The 21,131-nt window shown below is 43.4% G+C and overlaps 1 protein-coding gene across 2 annotated transcripts in view; it reads left to right on the forward strand.

The window, feature by feature from the left end:
* MKX (mohawk homeobox) overlaps positions 1-1,519 on the forward strand; it is a 62,866-nt gene extending 61,347 nt beyond the window's left edge. For both annotated transcript variants that reach the window (XM_039913872.1, XM_029078134.2), the window contains exons 6-7: positions 459-492; positions 601-1,519. In XM_039913872.1, the coding sequence (XP_039769806.1) occupies positions 459-492; positions 601-775 (209 nt within the window). In that variant the 3' untranslated portion in view covers positions 776-1,519. The remainder of the gene's footprint in view (positions 1-458; positions 493-600) is intronic.
* Positions 1,520-21,131: the final 19,612 nt, after the last annotated feature.

Here is a 21,131-nt window from a genome sequence, read left to right on the forward strand (position 1 = left end):
AAATCTGGAGCTGGTCTGTTGTTGTGGAAATGTGATTATCCACAGTAAGTGAGGCTGAGACCAGTTCAGGGATCATCAAAAGGTTCAGCTAACCAGACAGACTTGGTTGGGTCTCTTGACCAAGCTCGGCCCCCATCTGTGATACCCAGCTCTTTCTGATGAAGTCTCCCGAGGAAAGACCAACTTAGGTGTAGAACAGATCCAAAAAATCATTTCAGTGGCATGACAAAACGCGGTAGAGAAGAGTGCATGGCGTGGAGTGGAGCTGACTGATGGATCTGAGCTTTCAGGGTACAAATTGTAAACGATGAGACACACACCTTCCCAGAGTAGCTGCCCACAAGAGACTGTGGCATTTAAGAGCCTCAACTGCTTCTGGCCGTATCCCTTCATTAATCTTTCACTCTTGACGTCTGTGTGGCACTTTTGAAAGTAACTGCCTTTTCCTTTGCTTTCAGAAATGCTGGACAATGGACCCAACAAGTGTGACAGGTGAGGAAAACGATTCTCCGTGGTAGCTGTAATCAACTTCTACAGGGAAAGCTCTTGCCAGGGCAATGTAACATGTCAGTGTCTTCTCTCTGTTTTGCTTAAATCTAGTGCAGCTAAACCAGAAAGGGGACGAGCAAAGACGAAACATACTGGAAGGAATCAATGCAGCTATGGCCTTAACAAACCTCGCGCAGGGGAAAGACAAACTGCAGGGAACTACCAGCTGCATCATTCAGAAATCCTCACACATATCAGAAGTAAAAGACTGTCAAAGTGCCACTAGTCAGCAGTTTTAAGAGCAGGGTTACCATTTGATCAAATGGATGTTCCTCACATCGTCGTATTTCCGAAAGCCAGATCTGGAGCCAACATTGAAAAATGGTCCCCTTCATTCACATCGTGAATCGTAAGAGATTTAATCCCCTCAGACTTTCCTAATTCTATGAAGTGAATGGTTTTAGTTGCTTCTATAAATGACATATAAAATTATAAAAAAACCTGTTTTATCAAAGTATTAACTTATTTTATGTTACTCAAACTATGCATAAAACGTCTCGCATTGCTATTACAGTTAAGTGCCTTGCTTTCCAAAAATAAGCTATAAACGTGGGCATAATACAACAAGTTCATGCCTCAAAATGACAACGCCATAATGCTTGTCTAGGTGTATTATTCCAGTTTGGGCCTGGCCAGTTCCCAGCGGTTTCGGCCAGAATAGGCAAGAAGCCCTTGCAAGTGTGCTTTACAGGTACAAATGGAAAAATCTGGTCCCCTTAAAGGAACTGCTCCTCTTTTTTACATTCTTGCAGTATTAAATTTGTACAGTATGTTTTCAAGGGATGTAGAGGTTGTTTATGCATGTTTCTTGCCGTGTATATGCAGTATGTTATAAACTACCAAAATAATTCACTCTTTGAAAGTGCAATACTCCTCATGTATATTTAAGAAATTATGTCCTTCAAATTAACTTAAAAAATTAAAATAACCCATTTTGATCAATAAAGCTCTTGTTGAAAGTGTTGCCAAAGTCACTGCCACACCTCTATAATTTAGTTTAAATACTTCTAAAGCTTTGCTACAAACTTATTGAAGTTATATAAATAACCCAAAAGGATCTCTTTTTGTACAGAAACAAAATGTATAGATGGCATCTTATTTTGTACCTAGGATGCTCAATGTCTTTCTGTGATAAAATGGATCACTGGTACAACTGCGACCCAGAAAAAAAAGTTACTTTAAAGACAATATCAAATGAGGACACTGATTGACAATACTGCATTTTTCAATAGAAAAAATTCAGTGAAACTATCATATACATTGAAGTTAATCCCTAAACTTCAAGAGCATATGAGAACGTGCAAACATTGATACTTCCACATTTGGGCACAAGGAGGGCTTCAGAGAGAAGGTTAGGAGCTAAAATCATTGCATTAAAAAATAACAGGTTCCAGTTTCCTACACTTGACTGCCATCGAAGTGAGAATAATCAATTACAAAAAAAAATGGTTTTGGGTACACTATTTTTCTCAAATCAAACAATAATATTCTGTTCAGTTTGGAGCACTTGAAATAAACGTAGAAACACCAAATATAACTTAGAGGGAACCAACTACAGAAAGCTGAAAGGGATTGGACTTAGTTTGGGAAGGGATGTTTTTCCCCTGCTGGTAACCTATTTTGTTACTTTTTACTGGAAACTCTCTCTTTGGTGAGCCAATAATGCAGCCACATGGTGAAACTTTCTTTTATGTTGCAAAATACTTTTAGAATAGTCTGCTCCAAGTTGCATTAAACTGATTGAGGTCACAGAAACTATCAACAGTAGTGTTAACTTGCAGGACTTTTTTTAATGTAACATAGTGTGTTGGGGGGTGGGGGGGGGCCAGGGGAGGTTATTTAGTGTATAATTGAGATGATTTGATATGAAAATATTTTGTATATATTTTTTACTTTGTTTTCTAAATTGCTGTTTGCGGTGTCATTAAGTGCCAAGCAAAAATGTATGTCGTGACTGTATGGGCAGATGGAGTATGTATTTTATTGATTTCCAGCCTTAAGTATTTAGGATTCCATGACAACTTTTGATACTTTACATGACAGAAATTTGTCATAATGGGAGTGCAGAACTGAAAACTCAAGACAAATACTTCACTCTTGTTCATACTATATAATAAGTTATTCTGGTATTAAATATTTTGTGACAATAAATTGTGTCTGTTTTGACAAACTTTTCAGTTAGATGTATCCTGGGTGTTTTTATTCAAATCAAAGGCCGTTCATACTTTGTCATTCCGTTTAGAAACAGGGAATTTGTTCTCTGGGGTAAACTTGAAAGATAAGCCATTGTGGAAAAGTTATTCTTTTGGCTTTAAGCATGGAGAATGCCCTGTAAATACATCAAGAAGACTTTACAATTACAATAAAGGAAAAGAATGAAACCAACAATCTTTTGGCACTATTTTCCTTCTGCAGTTACCTTTAATTTATTTTTCCAATTGCTGTTTTAACTTTTTCAAAAACAGCAATGTTCTTTTTTCCCCCCCCCTCAAAAGCTCTTCAACAATGTAGAGGTGACAGCTGAGAATGAATTCATAATTTATATTTTAGAGAAAACAGGATTACTGTGCTTCATCTCACCGTATGTAATTTTAATAAAATTAATAACTGCCAAAATAACAACAATTTTGAAATAAATCTTAATTTCTAGGCCCTTAATGATTATAGGTATTTTATTTTCTTATTGACTGTGTCAGACCGAGTTCAAACAAGAGTGTTTCAGGGAAAAACTTTTGGAAAAAGGAAAAGGCACAACTGTACCAGATTAAACCTGAAATTTGCCTTTCATCATATGCCAGTCACTTTCTTCAAGAGAGTAAGCAAATCAAGCACAGTTCCCAAACTTTATAGACTAAGGCGGTTTCTGAATCAAATCTATTCCTGGATTCCTAATGTACTTTTCTTTTTTAATCCTCTGGACTTTTTGTGTCTTGTCCCCTGCGTGTTTTGGTGGATTTACCCAGGCATGGAAGCAATCACAGAAACTGAAGTGAGTTTAGAGGAAAAGGAAAAGAGGGCTAGAGTAGTCAAAGAGTTTATGAGAGAAGAGTTTAAAAACCACTTTGAAATAACAAGTACATCTAAGAAGAGGAAGAAGGTAGAAAGAAGACTGTTTTGGCAAGAACACTATCACTTCCTCCTGCTTGCCCCTATATTTCTAAAGACAAACCACTTCATAAACACTAGCCAGGTCTTTCCAAACAACCAGAGATAGGTGTAAACAGCCTAGACATTCCTCAGAGATGGTGGGGCCTGAAGGCAGCAGGATGAACCATTGAAGTCCCCTTGATCCCTGCTGATCTTAAGTGCTTACAGAAAGCTGGTATTTTCCAGGAAACATACAGGGGATGCCTCCATTTGTCTACTGTAAACCTTCCTACTAACTTTATGGCAATCTCCAACATACACACAGTGTTCTGTACGCAGAAGGCACTCTGATACTATTGATGATTGCTTGGGACCTGTCAGGGTTTGTTACATGAGGCTTCATGTGGACGTTACACATATGCACTCACACGCAGTGGGAGGTAACGGTTGAACGAGTGGGAAGGACTGAATAGCAGCTCTGCAAATACGGCTGGTACCACTGAGGGAAAGCAAGGAGAGACGGGACTCAAGCCTGGAGCAGCAGCCTGAACACTGGCCGTCATAAAAGTGATATTGCAAAAACAGGCAGGGAATAATGGAATCCCTGAAAAAAAAAGAATGCTGGCCTGGGCCGACACCAGCTAACAGACTGCCCACAGGAGGTCACCTCACATTCGGATCATCTCCGATGCGCCCAGCGAATGTTAGCTTAAGCTGGTCCCTGGGAATCAGGCCTGCACACTTCGGCATTTGAAAAGTAAATTTTTCATGCCTTAATTATGGCCTTTTTCAGATTTTCCACTTGTGGTCCCCTTCTCACATTTTTTTGACCTTCCTGTTTCGCCCCTGTGGATTTGCACTGCTCTCCACCTAACTTCATGCCTGAAAAATACCCATTTCAGGAAAATATATACAGGTCACACTCTAGCCTTCGGGGTTAGGTCTTAGGATGAAGACTATTAGGTTAATGATGCTTGAAATAGCTCTTACTGATGCTCTCCCTCTCTTACTCTGCAACTTACTTCTTGGTATACCAAAGATTTATATATGACCCGTAAATTCCCTTCAACCAACAAATGCCACCATATATCACTAGATTTCTAACTACTTCTGTTTTTTGGATATCTTAACTCCCTGAAGGACTGTCAATTTAACCATAACTACCTAAGAACTGCCAAGTCTCATTTTATGAGCTGCTATTGAGAGTTTTGCTATTTAAAGCTGATTTTAAACATTTTTTATTGGCACTTCATGGCATTTCCTTGATTTACAATGCTGTAAATAACCACAAATTAGGGTGAGTTCTTTCCTATATTTTACAGGCAAAGATGACAGTCCTTTATCATGTGCTTTTTCCCCAGCTTAGGAAAGCCTTTTACCAGTTCACCACCCAACGGGTAGCTACTCCTAACCAAGGAATATCAAGGCTACTCAGTCAGGTATTTGCATGGGAGACTCTTGGGATCAATAAGATTTTGGTTCTTTTCATAGATAATGTGAGGCGAACAAATCCTACTGTTTCAACTCTGTAGGAGAACAAAACTTCTTTTCAACTGCTTAATATGATGGAGAGGTACTCCAAGCTGATTGTATCTAGCCCAGCATGTAAAACAGTGCTTGGCACAGATTAAGCATGTAGCAAATACCATGTTGGTTTGTTTCAAAAAAGAGGTGTCTCTCCTGTTACTGTTAACTTTCACATTTTTCATCAGATATTTTGTTTTCAAAGGTGCCTCAGATGGGACATAAAGCTATGGGGGGTTTTTTGTACATTTGTTCAAAAAAAGGTTTTCCGCTCCATGGGTTTATTAAAGAACAGGATTCCTGTAACAAGGTAAAGGTAGGCTTGGAGTTCACAGAACCTAGCAGTTTGTAGGAACCAGTTGACTTGCAAAAACTCAGTATGGTGCTTTCTACTCTGGCATGGTGGATTACTTGCCAAATTACTCTAGACTGTAAGCTCCTTGTAAGCTCTAGAAGTGTGACTACCATATCTGTCTTGTACTCTCCCAAGAGCTCAATACAGTGCTCTTCACAAAGTAAACATTTAATACCACTGGTTGAATGATTATTTCATAATAATCCAAGAGTATTCAAATATCACAATTTACACTCATAAGCATGAAACCTTCTGCATACTCTTCAGTGAGTTTATCCCTCTATCTGGTTCTTATATTAAGGTTGAAAGACTTAATGATTAAAGGTCTGCTTTAAAATCCATTCCTCTGCCCCAAAGTATCCATCTTCCTAAACCATAAAATGAGGTAAGACCCTGTTGAAAAGCCTCACTATGTTATTGCAGTTTTGTTATTCTTTCATTTTGCTGTTTATATATCTGAATTAGTTGCATAAAGTGCATTTAAATTGTCATTGTTACTTTCAGAGTATACAAACTCATATTAGCACAGAGTTGTTAAGGTTTTCTTCTACATGATGCACCTACTAGAAAAGTATGAAAATATGCAATTCTTTCAAACTACTCTTTCCATAACAAACTAGGTTTAAAATAAGCCTAGAAGTGAAAATCATACTTAAAATGGATGTTTTTTCATCTGCAGAGATATGAGACATCGTAAACATCGAAGATATGATTTCTTATTTCTATTAAGACAGGAGGGAGTATTGGCATCACAGATTGTAGTAATGGCATGGCACAACGAATAGAGCACAGGCCTGGGAGTCAGAAGGTCCTGGGTTCTAATCCCAGCTCTGCCATATGTCTACTGAGAGGGCAAGTCACTTCACTTCTCTGGACCTCAGTTATTTCATCCATAAAATGGGGATTAAGAGTGTGATCCCCACGTGGGACAGGGACTGTATCCAATCTGATTAACTTCTCTCCACCCCAGTGCTTAGAATAGTGCTTGGCACATAGCGCTTAGCGAGTACCATAATTATTAAGTAGTTACTGGCCAGTAGCTATGTAAAAGTCCTATGGACATAATCGTTCCCTCCCCGCTTTTGAAAAGTATAGGATTATACAGGGGGCCAAATGGTGGGAAACACATGGAAACCACCAATTTATTTCCCCTAACCCATTTAAACTGTGCATTTACTGAAAGGAATTTTCCAGTGATAATCTATTCGGGCCCCAAATCTGAGCAAGGTGAACCTCCCCTTGACTCCACTGTGGAATAGTGCTGAGCTGATACAAATCATCTTTTCCTGGGTTTCACAACAAAGCAAACCAAACAACTAAAGTCAAACTGAAAAGTCCAGAAATCAAAATCAGCCTGACTAAAAAGCCAGCTGTTAGAAAGCCATGAAGATGTGAAATAAATTCTTGCCTTTCTTTTTAGTTTGGGATTTGTTTTAGGAATCTTGGGCAATTAGACCTTTTGGTGCTTCAGATTCTTGAATTTTAGTGGCTTGATTTTCTATGATTTGTCCTGCCACCTTCAAACTTTTCCACCTCCTCAGACGTGCCTCCTTAGGAGGGCTCAGGGAAGTTCTCTGAGTTACATAATGATGAAACTGGAGGCAGGGGGAGTGTTATTAAAAAAAAACAACCACAAAATTTCCCCTTCCATCCTCCCTTCAAGTCCAAGATTTCTCCCATTCCCACATGGACTCAAAGTGCTACAAGGACCTACAGGGCCAATGATTTGAAGTGCAAATCTGTAACAAAGAGGAGAAAAGGCACAGCTCAGTTTTCTGATTCCAAAACTCTGCCCACACCTCTAACTGCTCTAGTTTAGGTGATTTTCCACTAGTCCCTGCAACCCAATAATTATACCTGAATGTAGGAAGAACAAGTCAGATTCAAGTTTTAAAGAGGCCAATTAGGAGCCAATCTGAGGAAACAATCTTACCCCCTTCCCCCCCAAAAAAATCCACCTTGTCTGCATGTTCTCAACATAACGTTTTCTTAATCCTCCTTTGCTGGTCTGCTGAAAAAGCACTAGCAGGAAATCCCACTATCCTTCAAGGCAGAATTCAGTAAGTCTTGCCCCTTCACTTTAAGTTCATTCACATGTTTCATCTCATTCTATCCTTACGCATTATTATCAAAAAGGAGTAAGGTGCAGGAATTGTTATCCCATTTTTCAGGTGGAGAAACTGAGGCACGGGATCAATTTGTTCAAGATTATCCAGGCAGCCAGAGGCTGTGTACAGCGTAGAACCTGGGTCTCCGGACCACCAGCCCAGGGCTCTTTCCATTAGACCTCCCTGCCTTGAAACGATCAATCTAGTCAAACTAAGACATCATATTCACCAAGAGTGATTTCTGAGGAGAAGAGCGTGGGTGGTTAATTAACACAGAACAATGTTGCTGACAGAGATTGGACAAGTGAGTGGCCTTCAAAGCTCTTCTCTCTCAGAACTACCTAAAATGGGTCATTTATTTTAAACTGCTGAACAGTGGACCCATTTTGTGCACATTTACCTACCTCACATACTCCCTTTATTAAAATAACTTTCCATTAAGGTTTCAAAACTTGGGAAACATTTTCCACAAATATTTTTTAATGAATACAGCTTGAAACAGAGCCCTGCCTATGTAGCCTCCCCTGAGGGAAAGGCTACATTAACTCCAGGGCAAGAATTGTTTCTCAGAGCCTCCTCCAGACATTAAAAGTAGTCACCTTGAGTTCTTTCTGCAATTTCCTCATGGGCTATCCAGGGTGAGAACGCTGCCCACATTCATAACCTGAAACATTCTCCATATCTGTTTCAAAAGGGCTCGTACCCAGCATGACAGTGAGGTTATGGTGAAATTGGATTTACAGCTGGAAATTAAATATGAGCACTGGAAAGCATTAGGTAAGTAACACTAGCCCCTTTTCACTGCTCTTCCCCCAATGACAACAAAATGGCAACATGGCACATATTGGCCACTGGGAATGTTCCTACCTATTCTGAAGGAAAATAAGGAAAGGAATAATCCAAAGGGCCACGCTATTTACCAGCTAAAATGCAGGAGGCTTTTTTCTGATGGACTGTATGAAGATCAGGCCACCCAATGAGCTGGATTATTCTGTATTTCAAGTAGAAGTTCAGCACTGTGAGGTTGTATAAGATAAAATGGTTGCAAAAACACCCTAACAGTCCTTTACTTCACACACCTCTATTTCTATTTCACACCCGACAACAAGGAGGCCTGATCGCCGTTCCTTGTAAAAACAAATTATTAGGTGGTACTTGTCCTCGGATATCTCTCTGTGTGTGAGAAACACAGAGGATATTTTCTAAGTGGCAGGATCACTGTCCAGGGCCTAATCACACCCAGTCCGATAATAATAATAAGTGCTATATATAAAGTGCTTACAATGTGTCTAGGCACTAAACTAGATGCTGGGGTAGATATAAAGGAATCTGGTCGGACACTGCCACACAGAGCTCGTGGTCAGTCATCAAGGTGATTATGTGTCACCCTGTGCTTGAGTGGGTGAGCGGATGAGTGCACACACCCAGGAATATGATGAAAAGTTACCCTATTCTCCTACACACCATCCCAGCTGAAGCTAAATTTCCCAGACACATCTCCCTTTGCCAGTGAGATTTAAGGGCAGGCAGTGATAGAGAGAAGGAGTAACAGCCAGTAGTAGTATTTAGAGGTCAGTTCTGGATCTGTCATTTAATGTTTCAAGCAGTGACCAGGATCATGGACTGGAAGCCCTGCTCATTACGTCTTCATCTAGTATAGAGCTAAGCTGTGGCCAGTGTGAGGGCCTAGAGGAAAGAACAAGGGGGCTTGGAGTCAGAAGGACCTGGGTTCTAATCCCACACTGACAGTCTGCTGTATAACCTTTGGCAAGTCAGTTTACTTCTCTGTGCCTCAGTTCCCTCATCTGTAAAATGAAGGTTAAAACTGTGAGCCCCACGTGGGACAGGAACTGCATCCAAAAGTGCCTGGAACACAGTAAGTGCTTAAATACCACTTAAAAAGAAAAGTGCCTTAGAGGATAGTTGGTGCCCAACCTACTTTCGACAGTGAAATCTAGCTCTGTCCTGGTGCCAATGACTCTTTCTTGAGGAGTATCAAAACCATCAGTTAAGGGCCTTATTTGACATCAAAAATGTTAAGACAGGTTCATACAATCATGGTACTTGTTAAGCACTTACTGTATGCCAAGCTTTGTACTGAGCGCTGGGATAGATACAAGATAATCATAATGGACACAGTGTCCGTCCAACATGGGATCACAGTCTAAGTAGGAGGGAATAGGATTCAAGTCTCATTTTACAGATGAGGAAACTGAGGCCCAGAAAAGGTATCAGCAGACAAGTGGCAAAGCCAGGATTAGAACCCAAGTCTTCTGACTCACAGCTCTGTGCTTCCTCCTAGGCCACACTTTTTCAATCAATTTTCTCAAATATGAAGAAGTTTGCTTTTATATCAGAGGGGAAGAGGGAGTATATGGGGTAGATGTTTGTAGAGGGTTTGTATGGGAATGTGAAATGCTTTATCCACATAATGGGATATTTCCACTAAGCTGAGGACTCCCCTGCCTCCAGTCTCTCCCCACTCCAGCTCACACTTCAGTATGTTGCCCAGATCACGACTGTAATGCATCATTGTACGCACATCTCCCTATCCCTCAGAGCTCACCTCTCTCCCCGAAAAGGACTGTCCCTTCCTCTCTGCATTAAGCAGAAACTCCTAACCCTAACTTTACAGCACTCCATCATTTATCTCCCCGCCACTTGTCACCACCCTGTTCCCACAACACCCCAGTTCACACAACGCATTCCTTTCAAGCCAACCTACTCAATGTCTTGTTCCCATTTCTCCCACCTCTTGCTCACACTCTCCCTCCTGCTTAGAATTCCTTCCCTTTTCATAGCCAGCAGACCACTGTTCTCCCCATCTTCAAAACTCTTCTGAAATCCCATCTCCTCCTGGAGGCCTTTCCTGACTAATCGCTTCTCTTTCCACTTCATATCTCCACAAACTCCCATTTAAGGACATCCTCATCACTTAAGCACTTGGGGACTCAAACTACCCACAGCACTTATGTATTCATCTTAATACTCTCATTATTAATTCAATACAATATATTGACACATATTCAATCTGTCACCAAATCCTGATGATCCTACCTTTACAACCTCTCTAAAATCTGCCCTTTCCTCTCCATCTAATCAACTGCTAACACGTTGATCCAAGCACTTATCCTATCCTGCACTGACTACTACATCAGCCTCCTTGCTGAGCACCCTGCCTCCTGTCTCTCCCCACTCCAGTCCATATGTCAAGCTGCTGCACAAATCATTTTTCTACAAAAATATTCAGGCCATGTTTCTCCACTTCTCAAGAACCTCCAGTGGTTACCCATCCACCTCCTCAAACTCCTTACCCACTAGACTGTAAGGCAGGGATGTTGTCTAAGAATTCTATTGTACTCTCCCAAGTGTTCAGTACAATACCCTGCGTGCCAAACATACTCAAAAAATATTTATTCTCTCCCAAACAACTGATATGAAACCTGGAACTTACAGAACAAGACCTGAGTGTTCTAAACCTTGGAGCTGAGAGGAAGAGAACTACGTAGAAAAGCATAAGAAAAGTAAGGGTAAGGGCAGAGGCCTCCATTTCCATGAGTATAGCAGCCTCTTTACTGGTCTCCCTGCTTCCAACCTTTTCCCTGTCCAGTCTATTCTTCACTCTGCTGCCTGGATCATTTTTCTAAAATGCTATTTTGCCCTTGTCTCCCCACTCCTCAAAAAACTTCAAAGTTGCAAATTCCTCTCCAAATCAAACAGAAGTTTTTCTTAAAGCACAATCAGTTTACTCCCTCTTATTTATCCACTCTTTTCCCACTACAACCCCAACTCACACTCTTCATTCTTCTCCAGCTAACCTACCCCCTGTAACAATAATAATAACAATAATGCTATTTATTAAGCATTTACTATATGCCAGGCACTGTCCTAAGCACTGGGGTGCTTACAAGCAAATTGGGTTGGACACTCCTGTCCCGCATGGAGCTCACAGTCAATCTCCATTTTACAGATGAGGTAACTGAGGCACAGAGAAGTGAAGCAATTTGTCCACACAGCAAACAAGTGGCGGAGCCGGAATTAGAACCCATGACCTCAACTTCCATGCCTGTGTTCTACCTACTAGGCCATGCTGCTTCTGTACTTTGTTCTTGTCTCTCCCAGAGTCATGCATCTGCTCATAGCCTTCCTCCTGTTCTCAGATCTGCCAGAGCACAACTCTACCTATCTTCAATGCCCTTGTGAAATTCCTACTTCCTCAGGAGGCTTTCCTCGATTAGTTTTTCTTCTCCCCAGCCCCTATTCTCCCAACTACCATCGTAGCACTTTTGCATCACCTCTGCACTTATAAGCACCCACTGCACTTAATTCATCTGCACCTCTATCTTCCCACTCTCTTCTTCCTCCCATTTGTTTCCTTCTACCCATCTCCCCTCCTAAATCGTAAGGCCCTTGAGGGCAGGGCTCATCCTTCTAATCATCATACTCTCCCAAAATCTTTATAAGTAGTATTAATTGGTGGGTTTTCATGGAAACTTGGAGGTTCGAAAAGAGGCCTAATTTTTCTTGATTTCATAAGAGAAGGAAGAAACAGAGCTCTGAGAACAGAAGAGTAGACCTCAGGGATTTCAGCCAAAGGAGCTGGGATTAATTTTTAACTGTTCGTGCCAGTTTATTTACTCAGTAAAATATTTCCGTATTACGCTCTGAGTAGTTTCCCACTGAAACCCGTGCAGTGCATCTCTGAAAGCCCTGACACTCCCTTAAACTTCGTGATAGGCGGGTTGCAGCGTTAGACTGCCCTGGATAGAGATGGGGCCGGATGCCAGGTCTGCCGGGGAGCTGGGAGACCGGGGGGATTACAGGCCTTCCTGGCTCCCTGAGATTACGGAACCCCTGCTGGGCAGTGCAAGTACATAGACACAACTGGCCACCCCAGCCCACGATGCCTGTCCTCGGACTCCAACCTGGGTCCACATCAGCAAAGTAACAATAATCGAAGTGTTTAAGTGCTTACTGTGTGCTGAGTACTGTGCTAAACACTGAGGTAGATAGGATATAAGCAGATAAGACATAGTCCCTGTCCCACATGGGACTCGCAGTCTAAGAGGAAGGAAGAGCAGAGATCTTATCCCCCTTTTTATAGGTGAGGAAACTGGGACCCAGAGAAGTTAAGTAACTTGCCCAAGGTCACACAGCGAGCCCATTCTCTTTCCACTAGGCCCTGCTGCTTCTCTAGCCAAGCTCTCTTTCCTCAGGGCACTGCAGCCTGCTTTCTGCAAGGGACAAAGGCTGGGCAGGCACTGACTGCCCCTCAGGCTCATCTCTCCCACCATCCTCAGAGAGAATCTGCCTTTGGAGAAAAAGAAGCTAAGAAGGTCTTTCTGCTCTCTCCCTCCCCCTCGCTTTCCCTCTGTTCTTCCAAGTTTAGGACTCTGGAGAAATCTGAATTTCAGCCCACTAGGAAAAGAAAAAAAGTATTATTAAAAATTCAATGAAACAAGCATCTTAATTTTCTTCCTCTCAGGCTCAGAACGCTCAGCCTTTGTTCTGGTTGGTACCGGCCCCTCCGAGATAAAACAACTGAACGAAAAATATAAACACTGGCAGATTCTTGGCTGGCTTCCCTTTCCCGTACTACTGGGCCAGCAGCCTAGAAAGGCTAACTCATTTGCCAGGGTTTAAGCTCTCTGGCAAAAATCATTGCTCCAGCACAACTATCCAATCGCATTTTCAGGAATGCAGACTTCATACTGGGCCTCCCCAGCCCTGAGCTCTCGAGGTGGCCACGGTGACTGCAAGAGGGACATGGTTTCCAGAAAAATGTGCAAATCTGCATGGGGAGAGATAGGCTCTGCACTCCCCTTCTGTTTATGTCTTTCCACTTGTCCAAGAAACACAATAAAAGAGTATTCTTGAGCCATTTTGTTCACTAATGGGAGCTGTTCTTGGTGATTAACGGAGAGACCTTGGTCAGTTTCATGCTGAAGTAATTAGTGGAACTTTTGATTAGATTCTGACAAGTTAAATACAGATTTGTTTGGTTACTTTCTACAGCCACAACACACATGGAAAACACATGTGCTGCTGAACACATTTCCCAGTCGTTCAGAGGTGTTGATAAATTATTTAGAAAAATGTAATTCACAGGCGTAAAATGTCTGTCAATCCTGGGGCGACTACCGGGTGTGGCCCCAACCCCCAGTGAAAGGGAAGGGGTTCTGCAAGGAGCTTCCTTGCCAGGTCCCAGACTCTCCCCTCTGTGCCACCAGTGGTCCCCTAGGCCCCACCCTGGCCCCAGCTCAGCTCCCGCTCCCGGCAGCCTGCTGTGCTGAAATGAAGGTCCGGATGGGCTAGAGAAAGCCCCAGCTCTGCTCCTCCTCCTTTTGTGTTTCCTGCCCTTCCAGGTTCCCTGCCCCCTTTCAGTTTCCTTCCAGCCCTTCTCCAATCAATCAGTCAATTTATTGAGCACTTGCTATGTGCAGAGCACTGTACTAAGTGCTTAGGAGAGTACAATACAGTAGAGTCTGTAGACAGGTTCCCTGCCCACAGGGAGCATACATCCTGACCTGGCTGACCCAGGCAGCAGGCAGGGTGCTGGAGAGTGCCAAGCGGGCACTAATTCTCGCAGAGAGGTCTGAGAGATAGGCCTGGCCCTGAAAAGGGAGGCCAAAAGGTTTCAGGGCCAACCCAACCCTGACCCAGGGACAAAGATGGGAGAGGGGTCCTAGCAACCCCTACAACAGCCGTCCTCACTCCAACTGTTCCTGTCAGCCTACTTCACTTGTTCAATTGGCCCCAAGAAAAACCTAACTCATTTTCCTCTTCTCCTTCAGGGGTTGGGCTCTAACCAACCTTGCTGCCGGAAGGAAGAGGAGAATCTCTTTTTCCGTGACCAGATTTCTGTATCTTAAGGAGGGGTAGGGGGCAGGATGGGAGTGGAGGTATGGAAAAGGAACAAGGGACGACCCCTCCTATTCCATGACTGATGGTGTAGTTCACCATCATCATATCTCCAGCTGAGGATCCTGTCCCTAATGGAAGGGCAGAACCCCAAAACCTGACCCTCTGGCCAATTTCTGGCCAATTTTGACTCCTGAGAGAGAGCTCAGCCCCTCTGCTTCCCCAAAGAAGCCATTCAGACTGCTCCCTCAGGGCGGTCCAGAGTCCGGGAAGACTAGATAAGACTAGAGGCTAGATACGGAGACCAGCTTGGACGTACCAGCAGCCTCAAGCAGCATCTACTGCTAAGTCAATCAGGTGACTGCTTGAGGATATACGCCTAGAGAAAACAAACCCTTCTAGGTGGAATTGCAACACATACTGGTAACCAACTTCTTGACCATTGGGCTGAGGAGGTAGATTTCATTAGGGCCAATAAGGCACATCTATAATTTGGAAGAGTTTTTTTGCAGAATAACATCAAACTTCCTCCATACAGACACATCCAGCATGACTGAACAAAGAGGACTTTGATCTACCACATAACCAAAATGTTTTGAGCTAGATATTTGCTTTTACTTCTGAAATTCTAGCACATGGCTGGCCGATGATGTTATTTACCAACAAGGATGTTTCAATCTCTCATTTGTCTAAAGGACAAAAGTGAACTGAAAAGTGACAAAAAGACAAAAGTGCACTGATATTTTGATAAATGGGTCCTGGGAGTGGACGCAGAAGAGAAATGAGGAAGTGGTCTGGGATTCAATGGGATCCCCAGGATTTAGTAGTGAATTGTAAATACAATGACTCAGACTCCAAAGGTGCTCTTTTTCTATTCTGGTGACACCCTATCAACAAACAACAACAACATCCTATCACCTTTCTAGAACACCCTTTTAAGGAATTCACAGTATTTAACCCGCATTCCCCCATTAATTCTTCCAAAATCCCTCTGTTCAGAAGGCACTGGGTGCCCTTGATTCCACTAAGGCTGCAATAAGGCTTGTTTCTTCCTTTGGACTCCCATTGCTTCTGTCCTACTCTCTCAACCTCAGCACTCAAGGCCTTGAAGGCACAAGAGGCTTCTTGAGGACTCTAAGTCCCCCTCATCAGCACTACCTTCTCTCTCCTCAAGTCATAGCATTTTTCAGCTGGGCACATCCTCAATTAAACCTGCTGTTCTCTTTTTCATTTTTATACAAAAAAGTGTAGAGCATCAGTCAGATAATATAGAGGCTAATCAGTGCTCTGCACAGCGTAAGCACTCAATAAAAACGATCGAATGAGTGAATGGTCATACAAAATTACAGCCTGAGCAAATCATGCTTTTTCACAGCAATGATCCACTGACAATACTAAACTCATATACCTAAGGACAGGGCTGGCTAGAAAGGTCTTTTTTTTTCCACAGAATTCATAATTTACTCTATGCCAGGCACTGTATTAAACACTGAGGAAGATACAAGATAATTTGTTTGGTTACAGTTCCTGTCCAAAATGGTGCTCACAGGCTTAAATCAAAGGTCGGAGGGTTTAATCCCCATGTAACAGATGAGGTAAGTGAGGCACAGAGAAGTGACTTGATCGAGGTCACACAGCAGACAAGTGGCAGTGGCAGGCTTCCTGACTTCCAGACCCGTGCTCTTTTCACTAGGCCATGCTGCTTCCCATCTTGTGATGTGAGTTTGGCAGTACACAGTGGGTGGGGGGGTGGGGGAGCAGGGGGAGAGAGAGAGGGGTGGTGTGACCAAAGAGGCCAGGGGAAGGAGAGTGGGAAATCCAGGCAGGAAATAGTTTGGGAAGGCTTGTGGTGGTCAGATTCTAAACGACTGAATGATGGAGGGGTGCATATTATACATCTTCATTGTTGAGGATCTGATTCAGCCAAATTCTGAGCCTCCCATTCAACCAAGTGGAGCAGGTGTGTAAGGGGCATGGAGGAGAGATAAGTGCATGGAGGAGGGGCCCACATCAGTAATTGGCTAACAGGTGCCCTTGTGACCAGGAGTGCGTTCTTCGCCAACTAAATCCCCACTGACACGCACACAGAACACCCCCGACCCCTAGCGCCTGGCCCTGTTTCTGGAAGGAAACGATAATGGGGCATTTGAAGGCTGCTCAGACCACATCCCATTCAAAATCCTGTTCAGACTCCTTGATAATTGGAAATCGCCTGCCGTCTGTTCAGTGTAAAAGCCAGTCTCGAGATCTGACCGAGGGATGACAGCCTGATTCTATAAATCCCGTCAGGGTGATAAACACATCTAAAATGTCCTGCTCCTTTTTCCACTCTCCGGACCACAGTGACCTTTTTTCTCTGGTGACCTTAAACCTTAAGTCCGAGAAAATCAAAATCGGAAAACCTGCTAATTGCTTAGTTGTGTGTTTAGTTTTTCTAGAAATGCTGCACTCATTTTTGGTAAATCACCCCATGTGTTTTCAGTGAAAATTCCAAGTGTGTGACTATCTTAGCTCTCCACCCTTCTACTGATGTGCACAAACGAAGCACTTTGTACCAGGCACTGTGTGTGTGTGAAAATTAGCATTCAATTTAAAACACACAGAGCCTGAGACATACATATTTATCTGTCTGCACATCTGTTTGTTTGTGCAGAGCCTTTTTCATCAGCACACGCTGCTCCCAGATTTGGGATGTTGAGCTGTGTGTGCTTCAATGGCCCATGAAAGCATCCCTGAAGCAATAACGACTCTGACATCCAGTGGCTGCTTAGCCTTATTACAGACATTTATTTTTGGAGGGGCTGGCCCCTTTCCCTGTTGGAAGGTGGACGTCCGAATCGGATGGTGGGCGTTCGGCCTTGCAGAACTGACCCTTTGATGGACCAAAGTACAAGGGAGTGCACATTTACCTGGGGTTTCGCTCTGAGTAAGGTCTTGCCAAGCCCTCCCCCTGACAGGCTGGGATACCGCTCCCTCCTGAAATGAATGGGAGCTGGGCTGGGGCACAGCTGGCAAATTAGGTCTACGGCCAGCAGGAGCCTAGGAGCTTAGTCTGAATCGACACATACACACACTCATTCTGTCAAGGGAACCTACTGTTGGGAAATGACAGCATTGATGGCCTGCACAAGGAAAGTCTGACAACACTCGGTTCCCCATACAAAACCCAACTCTGATTGCGGAACAGAAGCCACCTCAGAGAAACCTGTTAGAAGCTTGACTATTTTTCCAGGGACAACCGGTTTTGATTTTACCCCTGACATACTTCCGAAGCAGGATATTAGTTCTGACAGGCATAAAACACTTTCAGAACAGTAAACACGAATAACAGCCGGCAGCCTCCTAATTTAAACCTTGGGTTCTCTGGGCCGGCAATGTTTACAACTGCAGTTTAAGCACAAGTGGCTTTCTTTCAGAGGAAATAATTCCTTTTGAATTTGTGAGAGGGAAAACGTAAGGAAAAATGTTTGGTTTCAATATGGGAAATTGGTTCCCCCGGGGAGAATCACTTAATGCCTGTCAAATGTTTGGTGGGGGAGGAGGCAAGGGGAAAATTTTCCCCATCTGTGGGGCTATTTGGTTGAGACCAGTCTGGGTTTTAGCACACAGTCTCTCCTTCCCATTTGGGATGGAATTCTGTGACTGACAGCCCCACAGGACACCCGACAAAGGAGGCCTGGCCGAGAGAGACTGCTCGTAGGAGGACACAAGCGCCTGTTCGACCCTGATTAATGAGGTGCAGCACGCCCTGCCAGTACATAATGGTGGGGAGAGGGGTACAAGGCGGGCAGGGTGCAGGCCAGAAAAGATTTTCTGATTCTGAAACAAAGCAGCCCCTCTTTTAAGCCACTCAGAAATGTGATTGTTCACTCCTGGGATTGATGGGCACACCAAGTCTCTCTTCATAAAATCCTTTTGGACTGTCCCCTTTTTCTCCCTTCCTTGGCACCGAGGGTCCCTGGGCCTCTGGTTGCCAGCTGGAGGGCCAGCCAGCCAGGAAACCCTGACTCCTAAGACGGGGGGGGGGGGGGGGGGGGGGACGAGCACAGTGCCCTCCATTGATCCCAGCCCCGAGATATAAATGGGCCATTGGTTATGGTCATCAAAAAACACATTTCCTCAACTCGGCTTCCTAAACGCAATATAGTCGGGTTATATTGAGCAGAAATTCTAGTCATGACAGGCAATTTTGTGGACATTGCTGGGCATCCTGGGGACCTGAAGAGGAAGGAGAGGCCTGGTGGGGAGAGCTTAGCCAGCGCAGCACTGAGATGAAACAACTATAGGTGGTTTTTTTTTCCCCTAAAAAGATTAGCCAGGCTTTTGGTAAAAGTTCTATGGATAAACAAATGCTGTTAAGACTCACGACGTTCAATTGGGATGGACCATTTAACATGCCCTTCCAAAAATGCAAAATACACCCAAAAGTGTAGTTGTTCCCGGGATAATCAGAAGACCATAGAACCTTGGAGAGCTGAACTTCTTTGGTGTGTGACACCTTTGGAACAACAAGATAATATTAAATGTGATGTTTGTTAAGTGCTTATTTTGTACCAAGCACTGTACTAGGGGTTGAAGTAGATACACTAAAATCAGACTGAAAGTAGAGATGAGGAATAGTAACAGTACGCACAGTAATAAGTAGTAGTAACATACTAGGGAAGTGCGACACAGAAGCATTATAGTTCCTGATCACTAGAAGTTTACATTCTAATGGAGTGGACAAAAAAAATTTACAACTAGAGATATTAAAATAATTATTCAAATGGTCACAAGTACCGAGGACGGGTGTAACTAAAATGTACACTAACTAGTCTTGGTGTCCAGGATGTATGGCTCTACCACATCCCAGACATTATCCTGCAGCTCCTGGAAAGAGGGTTCCAGGACCCCTTCCTGAAGGGAGCGAAAGGATGGTGACGCTGAAGGAATAAAGGTTTAGGGTGAGTAGAGACAACTAGGTCTGGTCTCCACTAACACTGATGATGCTGCTTTTCTCATCGATTTAACTCACAGTTTCTCACTGCTGATGGAAAAACCACAATAGGTGCAAGGACCAGGCTCAGTTCAGTTTGGAAAAATCTGAGAAAGTGGTAAGAGTCAGATAAATGAGCTACCCAAGAGTTTGGTTGTAAATGGAAGGAAGTTCAGCCAGGCTAAATACATTTCTTATGCCTGTAAAACTAGACACCAGTGTTCACGCAATGTTTGGGGCCCCCTGTTTCCAGATGAGTTTGATACACTCCAAAGAATGCCTTTGGCATATTTTATGTCATTGCAGCCATTATGGTCCCCAAGATGGGAGGAGAGGAAGAGGAAACTCTTGGGTGAGTACAGTGGAGTTGGGAGACGAGATTCTTGTCCTCAAGGAGCTAATTAGTGGGGATAACAGACCCTAAAATATATTACAGGTAACAGAAAGCAACAGAGTTTAAGCATATGTATATAAATTGTATATAAATGTGAGAGGGGGAGTACTCTCAAGTGAGGCCTCCGAGATGCAATGAGGAGCTGTGATTTAACTAGAGTTTTGAAGATGGGGAAGAGCAATGGTCTGCTGGCCATGAAGGAGGAGGGAGTTGCTGGTAAGAGGGAGGCCACAAGCACAGTGTCACTGGTGAGAGAGATGAAAGTGAGGCACTGTGAGTTAATGGGTATTAGAGGAGTGTTGTATGCCAGGAGCAAGGATAGGAGGGGTGGGAGGTTCCGGGGGGGTGTTGGGGGGAGCTGATTGAGTAGCTTAAAGTTGATAGAGGTTTATCCTTGATGAGGAGTGGAGAGACACACACAAAATATAAGGACAAAAATGAACAGACTTCAGCCAATCTGAGAAATTTGCAAGTCAAAAGGAACCTAAGGAAAACTTCTCTTGATTGGAAATGCGGCTGCACACATTTGTGCCTTTAAACATGTGAGTTCGGCATTTTTTTTTCTACCAGCAGATATGGTCGGTGAGACAGGATCTGTAAGACCGGATACACTGCAAACTACATTCCAGATAGTGTCACTGTGAAAGGCACAAAGACTGAGTTCCTCATGAACAGGGAGAGGAACTGAAAGCTCTGGAAAAATGCTGCTTTCAAAAAACTTCCAGAGTCAACCACTGCAAGAAATCTTCATTTGGCAAAAATATCAGAATCAGAAGGGTCAGGCAAACCAGAAATGCATCTGGGTTGGCTGGTGATTGACTGCCCCCTCCTACCTCACCTCACTGCTCTATTACAACCCAGCCTGCACACTTTGCTCCCCTAATGCCAACCTGTACTTTGATCTCATCTATCTTGTCACCTAGCTCTTGCCCATGTCCTGCCTCTGGGCTAGAACACCTTTCCTCTTCATATGTGACAGACAATTACTCTCTCCACCTTCAAAGCCTTATTTAAGGCACATCTTCTCCAAGAAGCTTTCCCTGACTAGGCCCTCACTTCTTTTCCCACTCCCATCAGCATCGCCCTGATTTGCTCCCTTTATTCACCCCTCCCTCAGCCTCAGAGCACTTTACTTACATATCTGTAATTTATTTAATGTCTGTCTCCCTCTCTGGACTGTGAGCTCATTGTGGGCAGGGAATGTGTCTACCAACTCTGTTATATTGTACTGTCTCAAGCACTTAGCACAGTGATCTGCACACACAAAGTGCTCAATAA

The sequence above is a fragment of the Ornithorhynchus anatinus genome, chromosome 13 (genome assembly GCF_004115215.2).
Source record: "Ornithorhynchus anatinus isolate Pmale09 chromosome 13, mOrnAna1.pri.v4, whole genome shotgun sequence".
Lineage (NCBI taxonomy): Eukaryota > Metazoa > Chordata > Mammalia > Monotremata > Ornithorhynchidae > Ornithorhynchus > Ornithorhynchus anatinus.